Genomic DNA, 12,968 nt, shown 5'->3' with positions numbered 1-12,968 from the left:
TGTCAGAATTGCAACGAAGTCCGATAGACGAGTTTCACATTTAAACATACTACTCGGCAGTAAGGGTACGTTAATACTGATTCTAGACATCCCTCTGGCTTTTAGCTCACCAAGTACTTTTCTCTCTGTAACTTCTGATTGAAATTAACGTAATTTTGTGGAGAACATACATCGTAAACGTCCCAGGATACACTCATTTAACTAACACCCAACGTTAGCTAGCTTGCTAATGTTAGCTTTTCAGAGAAGGAGCCGATACTCATCTTACTGTGTCAGCGGACTTTGGTCGCTGATTAGCGGGTTTTGTTTCACCTTTTAGACTCCAGTAAAAGAAAGCTGAAAATCTAATTAAATCCCAGGACTGTGCTGCCGTTCGTTAAATGCTCTGTTTCTCAGGAACATTCGGTTTTGTTTGCTTTGTTTTGACAGGAGCATCCACGCTCAACCAGGCAGGAAAAACACAGGCAGGACAGTGGTGTAATGTCAGCTGACGCCCCCCTGCTGCTGAGCTGCTGACTGTCACCTCCATCATCATCATCACCATCATCATGTCTCTGGGCGACAACCCTCACCTGCTGCTTGGCAGGATCCGCTTTCTTAACAGGTGCATCGAGTGTTTCAAGAGGAGCGAGGCGGTGCCGGAGTGTCTGTGTTATGTCTCCAAAGAGGTGTGCTACAAGATCTGCAAGGATTCATCGTCCACCTCCTCAGCCGCCGCCGGAGCATCTACAGGAGGCTCCACCTTAGGGAAAACGCTCGTCTCCGTCTTTGAGAGTCCACACCAGACTCCACACATTAAGAAAGTTGGCAAGTTCAACATAGAACCAAAGAAAGGGACTTGTATCCGGACAACAGGGGAGGAATACTGCAACAGCCAGGGCCTGTGGGTCAAAATCAATAAGGTGAGATTCTCTCTCCTTTCCAGGTTACACTCACTGAACCAGAGCCATTGAACTACTGCAACCAATCTAAATCTGCAGCAACATCTGTCAGAACTGCTCTACTTTACTAAGTGCATTACATTTACTCCCTGTACATGTATATGGGTGTGTGGAACATGTGTTGACATTATTTTCCCCTTTGTCACATGTTGTTGTTAAGCCTGCAATAGTTACAGTAACAGCAATTGGAATATTTGCTTTGGCAAAACTATTTTTAAATTGTAGAAAATGTTGTGAACTTTCCAGTGTTTGAATCCAGCTGAACTGACTTCAGTCTTTCTGTGCATGTTGTCCCTCCAAAAATAAATGCAGGATCACGATAGTAACGTGATAATTATGAGGAGAGTCCAAATGAAACTAATTCAGACTGTTGAAATTGGAAAAGGGTGATGTTTTTCAAGTTATAGTCCACATTATATATCATTTTCAGTGTCACGCTGCAGCAAAATATACAGTTTCTTTCACTTCCACAGTACATACAATTTGGTATGAAGTTTAAAATGATGTGGTTAAATAACACGTAAAATGATTCTTTAAATAGTTGAGAATATCAGCTGAAAATGAAAGTTCCAGTTTGACACCAGGCTATTTTGTGAATCACATCCTGCACAACCCCACTTGTCCCTCTTTGGCGAGGATGCTTTTATTACCTGTTAGTGTTACTACAATTATTTTGAATGTGGTAGGAAAACACATGTTGACATAACAAGCCGTGTCTGCGTCCAGGAGCAACTGGAGGAGCACCGTCCGGGCCAGGAGCTGGAGGAAGGCTGGATCCTGGTGTGTAAGCACACGGAGGGAGGCGACAGGCTGGTGCCGGTGGAGTCACCGGAGACCATCAGCAGACAACAGCAGCTCTTCGGCTACGACCACAAGCCCTGCAACAGGTGGGAGCAGGTGGTGAGTGTGGAGAACGCGCTTTACATGGGCTCCAAACCCAAAATCGCTGAGTGTGATGACGCTGCCGTCCAGAAGCTAAGGTGAGCATGTTTGTGATGAATCGGATTAGAAAGCCAAGACTTTGTGTTTAGACTGAGCTGATTGTCACATTAACCGTGTTGTTCCCCTTCAAATACTCAAGGTATGTTCCTCCCACCTGGGCATACGAATGTGACGAGGACTTGGTGCATTACTTCTATGACCACATCGGGAAAGAGGATGAGAACCTGGGGAGTGTGAAGCAGTGCGTGACCAGCATTGATGTTTCCTCGTGTTCGGTGAGTCACGTGCGCTCAGGTGTTTGTCTTTCGTTGTTTTTTTCCTGTTCCTGTTCCAGTCCTTGAGATATGAAGATTTGAAATCTGCAGCTGTGTACATTTTCTAGCCGTTAGAATAAAACGGTACGAGTATTTAAGGCAAGCAAACATTCAGTCTGTTTATCTTCTACTTTTTTCTACTACAGATTCAATTGAGTTGATTGAATCTTGTTGAAAACATGTAACAGCAAGTCAGTCAGTAAAGGGTTTATTACATGTATTACCTTGATATTTGCTGACAGGAGGATCCCAGTGGAGGAGCGAGCTGTCTGACAGACGGCGACATTGAAACTTACTGGGAGAGCGACGGCATGCAGGGACAACACTGGATCCGCCTGCACATGAAGAAAGGCACTGTGGTCAAGTAAGCTGTTGAGCAACAAAGTGACAAATCACAAGAATGTAGTGCCAACTGTAGTGTGTGTGGTTTTCTAGGTTATTCATTGTAATCCGAACCCTGAACTTAATGTATTTAATGTTTTTGTTCGTAATTTTTTTGATGTCAGCTATATATTATACACGTATTTCTATTATATTATCTCTGTTCGTCTGCAGGATTACGGAAAAATTACTTTTCATGAAACTTGGTGGAAGGGTGTAGCATGAGACAAGGAAGATCACATTTAATCTTGGTGCTTATCCATATCGCGTAGGCGGATACACGCATTATTGTTCACTTTGGTTGACATTTTGAGATTAGGCATTATTGCCTTGGCGGAGTTCTGCGCTCTTCGAGTTTAGTAATATGGTATTTATTGACTGCATGTACTTTTACAATGCAATGTGAAAGACTTTGGACCGCGGTGTGAATAGAAACTCAAGGTTTAACAATCATTTATTGTCATTCTGCAACAGACGGTTGTACAACGAAATGCCGTTGTGGCCTACACAAGAAAATCATGACAAAACAAAAACAGTAGAGCACTCATGTAGTGCATTTTTTAAAATTGCAGCAGGAGGAATGTAAACCGCAGCAACAAAAACACTGGTGCTTTCTCTGGACAGATGTTATGGCCGGCATCTTGACATAAATAATTCGACATCGGGGAACATTTTCCATCAACTTTGACTGTGTTTGAGCACCAAGCATCATCCACGTAAACACAGGGTCTGCCTCCTCTCGTCCCACTGGGGTCCTGCGCTCTGTCTTGTGGTAATTCGTAGACGTGTCGTTATCATAACGTGCTTCTCTTCGCTCTCTAGTAAGCTGATATTGACAGTGGACTCTACAGACGACAACTACATGCCCAAGAGAGTCACAGTGTTTGGAGGAGAGGGAGACAACCTGAAGAAGCTGAGTGACGTCACCTTAGACGAGTGAGCTCTTTCTTTTAATATTATTATTTTTGTTATTAAATGCAGTAAATAAATTGGGGACATATAATAAAATCTGATCTGTTGAAAATAAGGCCAATATCCACCTGATATATTGGTCTAGTCCATTTACTTATTTCATGTCTATTTGACTACAGTTGGTTTGAACCACCTCTGCTCTTCTTTTGCCTGCAGCAACCTGATTGGAGAAGTATGTGTGCTGGAGGATATGACGGCCCACCTGCCTGTGATTGAGGTCCGGATTGAGGAGTGTAGAGGTATGGCTGTTTAGCATGTTTTCTATGGCAGATTGACCAGATATTCTCTGTGATTTTAAACACTTCAATACACTCTGTGTGGCTCTTTGGCTGCACAAGCTTCTGTAGTGTAATGTACCTGAAACAACGTTTGTGTCTCTGCAGATGAGGGCATAGATGTCCGGATCCGAGGTTTGAAGGTGAAGTCGTCATGTGAACGAGACCTGGGTCTGAACGCGGATGTTTTCCAGTCCTCTAACTTGGTGCGTTACCCCCGTCTGCAGGGCAACACGCCCGACGTCCTGTACCGCAGAGCGCTGGTCATCCAGAGGTAACATTCATCTGACTGCCATGGCTCTTACAGTCATCATGGAGTTACATATTTATCACCTAATTGTGGTGTTTTTTGTGATAACCAGACAAAGTGCATGTCCAGAAAGTTATAGAAATGTCATGATAATTCTTTTTTTAATCAACCAGTGACTCCAAAGTTATATAACTCTCTGAAATACAGGTCAGATGCAGTGCTGTGATTGTCTATGTTGCTTTAAAGCATTACACATTTGTCAATTTTTGTGTTAGTTTTATTCTTCTGTCTCGCTCTCTGCAGGTTCATTTGTCTCCTGGACAGTGTGCTCCCACACCTGGTACCAGCCTGGGACTACAGTCTGGGTACCTTCAACCAGATCAAAGTAAGTCATCGTGCAGTTTTTAAAATATACAAGACTGACACTGAATAACAACTAGGCAATAAGCAGCAATAACCTCCAAACCGACGTTCTTACCAGATTGATAGTAAATATACGAAAAAGGTAAAACTGACGGTATAAAGTGGAGTGAAATAGCATTCTTTCAGTGCTTTGTTGTACACAATAAAGAAACAAACCGGTTTAGAAAAACAGACAAATAAATTGCTCACTAATATTTGATACCATCCCACTACCACGAGCTGATTCATAAAGAGTCTTTTAAAAGCTGGTAGTAGGTCATGCTGATATGCTGATTTACCGGTGCATCTGTACTTTAACACTAGACCCAAACTTTAAAAGTCTCCTGAATGACTCTCTTTGGCGCCCTCTAGAGCATAAAGCAGTTCCTGCTGCTGTCCAAACGCCGCTCAGCCCTCATCACACAGTGCCTGAAGGACTCAGAGACCAGTAAGCCAAACTTCATGCCCCGGCTGTACATCAACCGACGTCTTGCCATGGAGCACAGAGACAACCCCTCTCTGGACACCAGCTGCAAGAACACAGTGTTCAATCAGGTATAAAACACTTTGTGAGTGTGACGCCTCCTCCTTCGGTTTGATGAGATGCATTTATACCGACGGGAGTGTTAGAGGATTCTGGCTTGGAGAAGAGTCGGGTTTCATGAATTTGTCTGATGCATTATGGGTACGGTTACCATTGCCTCATGATTTTTATTTTTCTCCTTGCAGGTGTACGAAGGCCTCAAGCCGTCTGACAAATTTGAGAAGACTTTGGATTATAGGTGTGCAGGTTTCTCAGGCTCATCTGACATTTGTTGCCTGAATATAATTCAAACTCGAGGGCTATTAAAATCTAAACTAACCATCTTTCCTCTTGGTTTGTCAGATGGCCTGCCCGGTATGACCAGTGGTGGGAATGTAAGTTCATTGCAGAGGGAATCATTGACCAGGGAGGTGGATTTCGGGACAGCCTAGCTGACATGTCTGAGGAGCTGTGCCCCAGCTCAGCTGAGTGTCCCATGCCTCTGCCATTCTTCAGCCGTACGTCCAACCAGGTAATCACTCACCATTGCTGCATTTTCTTTGACAGTAGATTTGACTGGACAGGGTTCTCATTGGCTATGTCTTTCTTTTCGCTTGCTGGCAGGGCTCCTTGGAGGCCAGAGATTACTACGTCCCCAACCCGTCCTGTAAAGAGTTCCAAAAGTATGAGTGGATCGGTCAGCTCATGGGGGCTGCTCTCAGAGGGAAAGACTTCTTGGTGAGTGATGCTCATTCTCCACCTGTTGTAGGTCGTTAACAACGCTGTGAAGAAAGAGTGGGTGGATGTAGAGGCTTGATTCTCTGGCTTCTTCTTCTTCTGTGTCCCACCCTGTAGGTCTTGGCTCTGCCCGGCCTGGTGTGGAAGCAGCTAACTGGGGAGGCTGTCAGCTGGACTAAAGATTTCCCAGCTGTAGATTCTGTTCTGGTGAGGACATTCAAACCATTACATGTGATGTAACATACATTTTAGGCTCTGCAGACTGAGTTTCAAGTATGTACAGCACATTGAGTCTGAAACTGTCTTTGGTAGAAGAATTGTCCAGATCAATATTTTATGTTTTTGGTACTTTTTTATAGTAGATTCAAGTTTACTTAAATGACCAATAAATCTTATTGTATCGAGATTAAATAGTTTTGGGGCCACTAGTCCTTTATTGTCTCAAGTTAAATTTGGATGTGTGTTCAGGTGAACCTGCTGGATGCCATGGAGAACTTGGACCAGGAGACGTATGAGTTTAGGTTTGGTGAGGAGCTGGTGTACACCACCCTGCTGAGCGACGGCCAGATGGTGGATCTCATCCCCGGCGGCAGTAACGTGGCTGTTCGCTACGAGGACCGCAGCGAGTTCGTCCGCCTGGTGCAGAAGGCTCGGCTCGAGGAGAGCAAGCAGCAGGTGGGGCTCACTGCCTTCCTATACATTGCTAGTGTAGAGCGGCTAAATCATCGAATTGCGTGCATGTGCCTCATTGTCTGTTTGTGTATTACAGATTGCAGCCATGCAGGCAGGGCTGCTGAAGGTGGTTCCTCAGGCGGTGCTCGACATGCTCACCTGGCAGGAAGTGGAAAAGAAAGTGTGTGGAGACCCTGAGATCACTGTGGAGGCCCTGAAACGACTCAGTGAGTGTCCAGCTTAGAATTCTCTGCATTGATTGAACAGGTGACACTATGTTTGTCCACTACTTTGGTCCAGACTGAAATAACTCCATGCCATGAAATGTTGTACTGATATCCATGGTGACAAGATAAAGGATGTAAACAAGCCAAAAGATTCACTCGGATCATCCGAGCCACGTCATTTGGAGGATAAATCTAAAGTAAAGTTAATAAAACCCAAATTGTAATATACCAAGTTGTAAGTTTTAAGAAGGTGTCCAGCTAGTAATTAAGTTAAGGAAAAGATTAAAGATCGTCTTCAATTAAATCTTGTCGTAAGGACTCATTCATGTTTTTTCTATCTCCCGACCAGCACGCTATGAGGACCTGGAACAAATTGACGTCAGAGTGCAACACTTATGGGAAGCACTGACGAGCTTCACCAATGGTCAGTTCACTGTTTACTTGTCAACATTTTACAGAGAATGTGTATTTGCTATGCCGAAAATGTTCACATCTTCTGTACTGAAGAAATGAGCGACATTTGTGGTGAACACTTAAAATGTTGCTTTCAGAGGATCGAAGCAGGTTTCTGAGGTTTGTAACTGGTCGAAGTCGGCTCCCTGCACCGATCTACGTCTTTCCTGACAAACAAGGGTGAGTGCAAGTAAATCCCCTACATATAAGTATACCGTAAAATATGCTGTCTGCTAGCGAAATGCTAACAATAGAACATGATGCTATTCATTGTTCTGTTTTCGTCTTTCTGTTTTAGCTTTGAAACAACCGATGCACTTCCACGGTCCTCCACATGTTCCAGCACTCTTTATTTACCCAACTACCCAAGGTATACCAATGTTCTGTGTTTTATACATGCAGGATGTTACAATTGTGTTAAATACGTATCATATTGTTTTTATGGTGCGATACCAAAACACAATTTAAATACCAGTTGCTTTCATAGTCCATCTTACACTTAATTAAATTCATAGAATGCTCTGAGCTCTTGTGAACTTTTTGTAAAACTGCTTTTTATTGACAGTAACATCACATTTATAGCTTCATTTCCTTTCCTCTCCTCTTGTTCATTCTGTCCTGCAGTGCTAAAGTTTGTGAGGAGAAGCTGCGTTACGCTGCTTACAATTGCGTGGCCATCGACACTGACATGAGCCCCTGGGAAGAGTGAAGTCACTGCTGCTTCACTGAACACTTTACACATCTTGTTGAATGGAGACATCTTGTCATGTGCATCACCATATCTACACAACTGCCAGTTAATCCTAGCTGTATATAATAAATATCTGGAAACATGGAAATTACTGTTTTTTTTGTTTTTTTTATTGTTCTGAATGAAACATTAAATGAAGGGATGTTTAAATGTGTTTTACAGGTTGTGGCAGGTTTCAATGTCAATGGGACGTCATAAGTAGATGTTTGACTTTTCTTCATGAGTAATGTTCTACAAATAAAACAGGAAACGGTATCCATCCATTATCTGTGAGTGTTTATCCTATTCAGGGTTGCAGGGGGGCTGGAGCCGATCTCAGCTGACATTGGGCGAAGTCGCCAGACTGTTACAGGGCTGACACATAGAGACAGACAACCATTCACGCTCACATTCACGGGCACTATAGAGTTCTCGATCAACCTAAACCTAAGCGGCATGTCTTTGGAATGTGGGAGGAAGCCAGAGAAAACCCATTTTTAGAGCTTGTTGATGATAAAAAAATTAAAAAAACACAAAGATGGCAGTTTAGTAACTTTATGAACATCAAACCACTGCATTCTGAGGGTAAAAATTCAAAACAAATAACTTTGACATACAAAACCAGGTTTTTGTCAAATAAAATACTGAGTAGAATGTATGAGTCAGACAGTAGAATTTTGAATTACCTATCCTATTACCGAACAAATAAATGGATAATACAGTTATAATGAAACAAATTTAAATTAAATTGAAGTCCTCTTACTAGCTTTTCACAGATAAATTAAAAATAATTCTATATTCATCTGCTGTATATATACATATGTTTTTTTATTAATGAAATTAAAATAAAAACATGCATATGTTACAATTGATCATATTTTGTATTTAGATTATATATAGATATTGACTAAATATAATTATAAGAATGGTTGATTACAAGTATAATATAGAACTCACCCTCGAGAATACCGTTCACTTCGGCTTGAATTCTCGCGAGAACAAATTGTTTAAAGCTTCCCCATGAGCCTTTGCGGTTCTTCTTTCTAGCCGGCGACTGAGAATGGGTACGTGTTTTCATGCTCGGGTCGGAGGGAGCATCCTTGTCCATCTGATGTTTTATCGAAGGAATATTTCTTTAATGGTTTGCTATATTGTCGCTAAATGTTGTTTGAAGAGATGTATCTTTAACTTAGCTGTCTACAGTCAGTTTGTTGTATTTTAATGAAGTAATCTGTTACGGATGTGCGAAGTGCTCCAAGATGGACATGGTCATTCAGTTCAGTAGAACCTCTCACTGTATACAAGTTTTGAGTTTAAATTATCCTAAACCTAGTTCACCATGATCTTATTCAATTAACAGATATGCAGGCACCATTAAGCTGAGAAGGGACCTTGAAATTGCTTGAGCGATATGATGAAACTAATGGAATCCATAATTACTATTGCGGACAACCTATACCTTGGAGAACTGATTGCTCAAGCATTGATACTTTTGTGCTGCTTTTTCCTCTGAGTTGTCCAATGATCTAACACCTGGTTCTTGCTCTTGTTTAATCATTTATTAAGGTATCTCAAGGGATAACTGGCATAAACGCCGCAAGACCGGCGGTAAACGCAAGCCCTACCACAAGAAAAGGAAGTATGAGCTTGGACGCCCTCCTGCAAACACAAAAGTATGTATAAGCCAGTGTTTACCTGCTCTAAATTGATCTGATGTTAATAAGCGTGGGTGATGAAAACACGACCTTAGGTATGTCTTTTTGAGTCGTTTTGGTTCAAAGTTCTAGACTTACCAATGTTAGGACTCGTCATAGTTACACTGACACGCTTCAATATATGTGCATCGTACTATTTTTCATGAGCCATCAGAATTCAATCTCTACACACAGATGAATCAATAAGCATACCAATTGCACCAACACTAAAATACTGTCGATTTATGCAGATTGGACCTCGTTGCATCCATGAAGGGTCCGTGGTGGAAACAAGAAGTACCGTGCTCAGAGTGCTCTGAGGCTTGATGTCGGTAACTTCTCATGGGGCTCTGAGTGTAAGTGAACATCAAATGCTACTATAATTGCATGCCACTGCTCTTTGATGTTATACATGTCTTTTTATGATGATAACTTTTGTCCAGTTCTGCTACTGAATGAAAATGGTGATAACGCGACACCTGAGAAAGACCTGTGTCCACTTTTGAAGATCTATCATGTTATTCGTTAACCACAATGGGGGAGATTTTGCTGTTGCTAATGGCTTTTGTTTTTGTACGCAGGCTGCACACGCAAGACCAGAATCATTGACGTGGTCTACAATGCCTCCAACAACGAGCTGGTCAGAAAAAGGTAAAACTGACAGTATAAAGTGGAGTGAAATAGCATTCTTTCAGTGCTCCGTTGTACACAATAAAGAAACAAACGGGATTAGAAAAACAGACAAATAAATTGCTCACTAATATTTGATACCATCCCACTACCAGGAGCTGATTCATAAAGAGTCTTAAAAGCTGGTAGTAGCTCATACTGATAATATGCTGATTTACTGGTGCATCTGTACTTTAACACTTGAGACACAAACTTTAAAAGTCTCCTGAATGACTTTGTCGCCCTCTAGAGCATAAAGCAGTTCCTGCTGCTGTCCAAACGCCGCTCAGCCCTCATCACACAGTGCCTGAAGGACTCAGAGACCAGTAAGCCAAACTTCATGCCCCAGCTGTACATCAACAGACGTCTTGCCATGGAGCACAGAGACAACCCCTCTCTGGACACCAGCTGGATTGGCGTAGAAGTCGGCTCCCTGCACCGTCTGTCTTTCCTGACAAACAAGGGTGAGTGCAAGTAAATCGCCTACAAATCAGTATACAGTCAAATATGCTGTCTGCTAGCAAAATGCTAACAATATCATTTTTCGTTTTTCTGTTTCAGCTTTGAAATGACCGATGCACTTCCACGGTCCTCCACATGTTCCAGCACTCTTTATTTACCCAACTACCCAAGGTATTTCAATGTTCTGCAGGATGTTACAATTGTGTTAAAGATGTACTGTATTGTTTTTATGGTGCGATACCAAAACACAATTTAAATACCAATTGCTTTCATTGTCCATCTTACACTTAATTAAATTCATAGAATGCTCTGAGGTCTTGTGAACTTTTTGTGAAACTGCTTTTATTGACAGTAACATCACATTTATAGCTTCATTTCCTTTCCTCTCCTCTTGTTCATTCTGTCCTGCAGTGCTAAAGTTTGTGAGGAGAAGCTGCGTTACGCTGCTTGCAAATGCGTGGCCATCAACACTGACATGAGCCCCTGGGAAGAGTGAAGTCACTGCTGCTTCACTGAACACTTTACACATCTTGTTGAATGGAGACATCTTGTCATGTGCATCACCATATCTACACAACTGCCAATTAATCCTAGCTGTACATAATAAATATTTGGAAATGTGGAAATTACTTTTTTTCTTTCTTTTTTTATTGTTCTGAATGAAACATTAAATGAAGGGATGTGTTTAAATGTGTTTTAAAAGTTGTGGCTGGTTTTCAATGTCAATGGGACATCATAAGTAGATGTTTGACTTTTCTTCATGAGTAATGTTTAAATGCAACAGGAAACAGATTATCCTATTCAAGGCAAGTTTATTTGTCTAGCACATTTCAACAACAAGGTAATTCAAAGTGCTTCACTTAAAAACATAAGCCAAAAGGAGATTTAAAATAAATAAAAACAGTCAAAACACTAAAGCAGTGTAAAATAAATTTCAGTATAGTAAAATGCAGAAATTGATTAATGTCCTTGAATCTGGTTCAATTAAAGGCAGCAGCAAACCAAGTCTTCAATCTTGATTTAAAGGAGCTGAGGGTCTCAGCAGACCTGCAGATTTCTGGGACTTTGTTCCAGATATGTGGAGCAGAAAAATTGAACGCTGCTTCTCCGTGTTTAGTTCAGACTCTGGGAACAGAAAGTAGACCGGACCCAGACGACCTAAGGGGTCGGGATGGTTCATAAGGTAGCAGCAGATCAGAGATGTGTTTTGGCCCTAAACCATTGAGTGCTTTATAAACCAACAGCAGGATTTTAAAGTCAATTCTTTGTTGGACAGGAAGCCAGTGCAAAGACCTCAGAACTGGAGTGATGTGATTGACTTTCTTGGTCTTAGTGAGGACTCGAGCTGCAGCTTTCTGATTGATGTTTTACAGAGACACACCGGTACAGTAGTCGAGTCTACTGAAGATAAATGCATGGACAAGTTTTTCCGAATCCTGTTGAGACATAAGTTCTCCAATCCTCAGGGTTGCAGGGGGGCTGGAGCAGATCTCAGCTGACATTGGGCAAAGTCGCCAGACTATTTGGAATTACCTCTCCTATTACAGAACAAATAAATAGATAATACAATAATAAAACAAATAAATGAAATTAAAGTCCTCTTACTAGCTTTTCACAGATAAATTAAAAATAATCAAATCATTTTTATATCTATATTCATCTGCTGTATATATAGACATGTTTTTTTATTAATGAAATGAAGAGAAAAACATGCATATGTTACAATTGATCATATTTTATATTTAGATATTTAGATTATATATAGATATTGACGAAATATAATTATAATTTAAGAATAGTTGATTAAAAGTATAATATATATAATATAGAACAAATAATATAATTCAAGGGGTTAATACTAATTATATTTGAGTAAAACATCATTTTTTTGCTTTTCTACATTACACTAATTAATTTAGTAAGATTTGTTAAAGGGATTACATTTAGCAAAATTACAAGGATAGAATTATATCATTAATCAGTGGTGCAAAGTCACTGTGCCGGTTTGGGGTATTTGTATTTCACTTCAATAATTCCATTTTATGCTACTTTATACTTTTATTCCACCACATGTCAAATGTTGGCAAATATCGTACTTTCTACTCCCAGTTTCAGATTATTAATACAAAATATAATTAACAAATAAAATATGATGGAATATCATATCGTAGATTAGACATAGTAATATCACAGTTTATACATTAATTAAATTTAGCGCCACATTTACCAGCTGCAATAGTAGTACACATTAATTTATAAATAATTATAATCAATTAATTTAATATGTATTATTTTAGAATTGACCATTCCGCATAGTGAGTAG

The 12,968-nt window shown here is 40.8% G+C and overlaps 1 protein-coding gene and 1 pseudogene across 2 annotated transcripts; both read left to right on the top strand.

Moving 5' to 3' along the window:
• Positions 1-8,021, top strand: hectd3 (HECT domain containing 3). The gene is made up of 20 exons (XM_079173587.1): positions 1-65; positions 430-902; positions 1,668-1,921; positions 2,023-2,158; positions 2,440-2,561; positions 3,401-3,514; positions 3,707-3,789; positions 3,934-4,099; positions 4,379-4,460; positions 4,850-5,032; positions 5,207-5,259; positions 5,364-5,532; positions 5,625-5,738; positions 5,856-5,945; positions 6,207-6,413; positions 6,508-6,637; positions 6,987-7,061; positions 7,189-7,270; positions 7,389-7,460; positions 7,715-8,021. Exons 2-20 carry the CDS (start codon positions 549-551, stop codon positions 7,797-7,799), a joined length of 2,571 nt encoding a protein of 856 aa, XP_079029713.1. The 5' UTR covers positions 1-65; positions 430-548; the 3' UTR covers positions 7,800-8,021.
• An 859-nt stretch (positions 8,022-8,880) lies between these two features.
• On the top strand, positions 8,881-11,244 carry LOC306705856 (small ribosomal subunit protein eS8-like; annotated as a pseudogene). Its single transcript, XR_013767715.1, has 7 exons — positions 8,881-8,884; positions 9,387-9,493; positions 9,766-9,870; positions 10,096-10,165; positions 10,436-10,647; positions 10,745-10,816; positions 11,057-11,244. The product of XR_013767715.1 is annotated as a small ribosomal subunit protein eS8-like (transcript).
• Positions 11,245-12,968: the final 1,724 nt, after the last annotated feature.

The sequence above is a fragment of the Pholis gunnellus genome, assembly GCF_910591455.1.
Source record: "Pholis gunnellus genome assembly, chromosome: 14".
In the NCBI taxonomy this organism is placed as follows: domain Eukaryota; kingdom Metazoa; phylum Chordata; class Actinopteri; order Perciformes; family Pholidae; genus Pholis; species Pholis gunnellus.
Note: the sequence above shows the minus strand (reverse complement) of the source record. Positions and strands in the feature narration are given on the sequence as shown.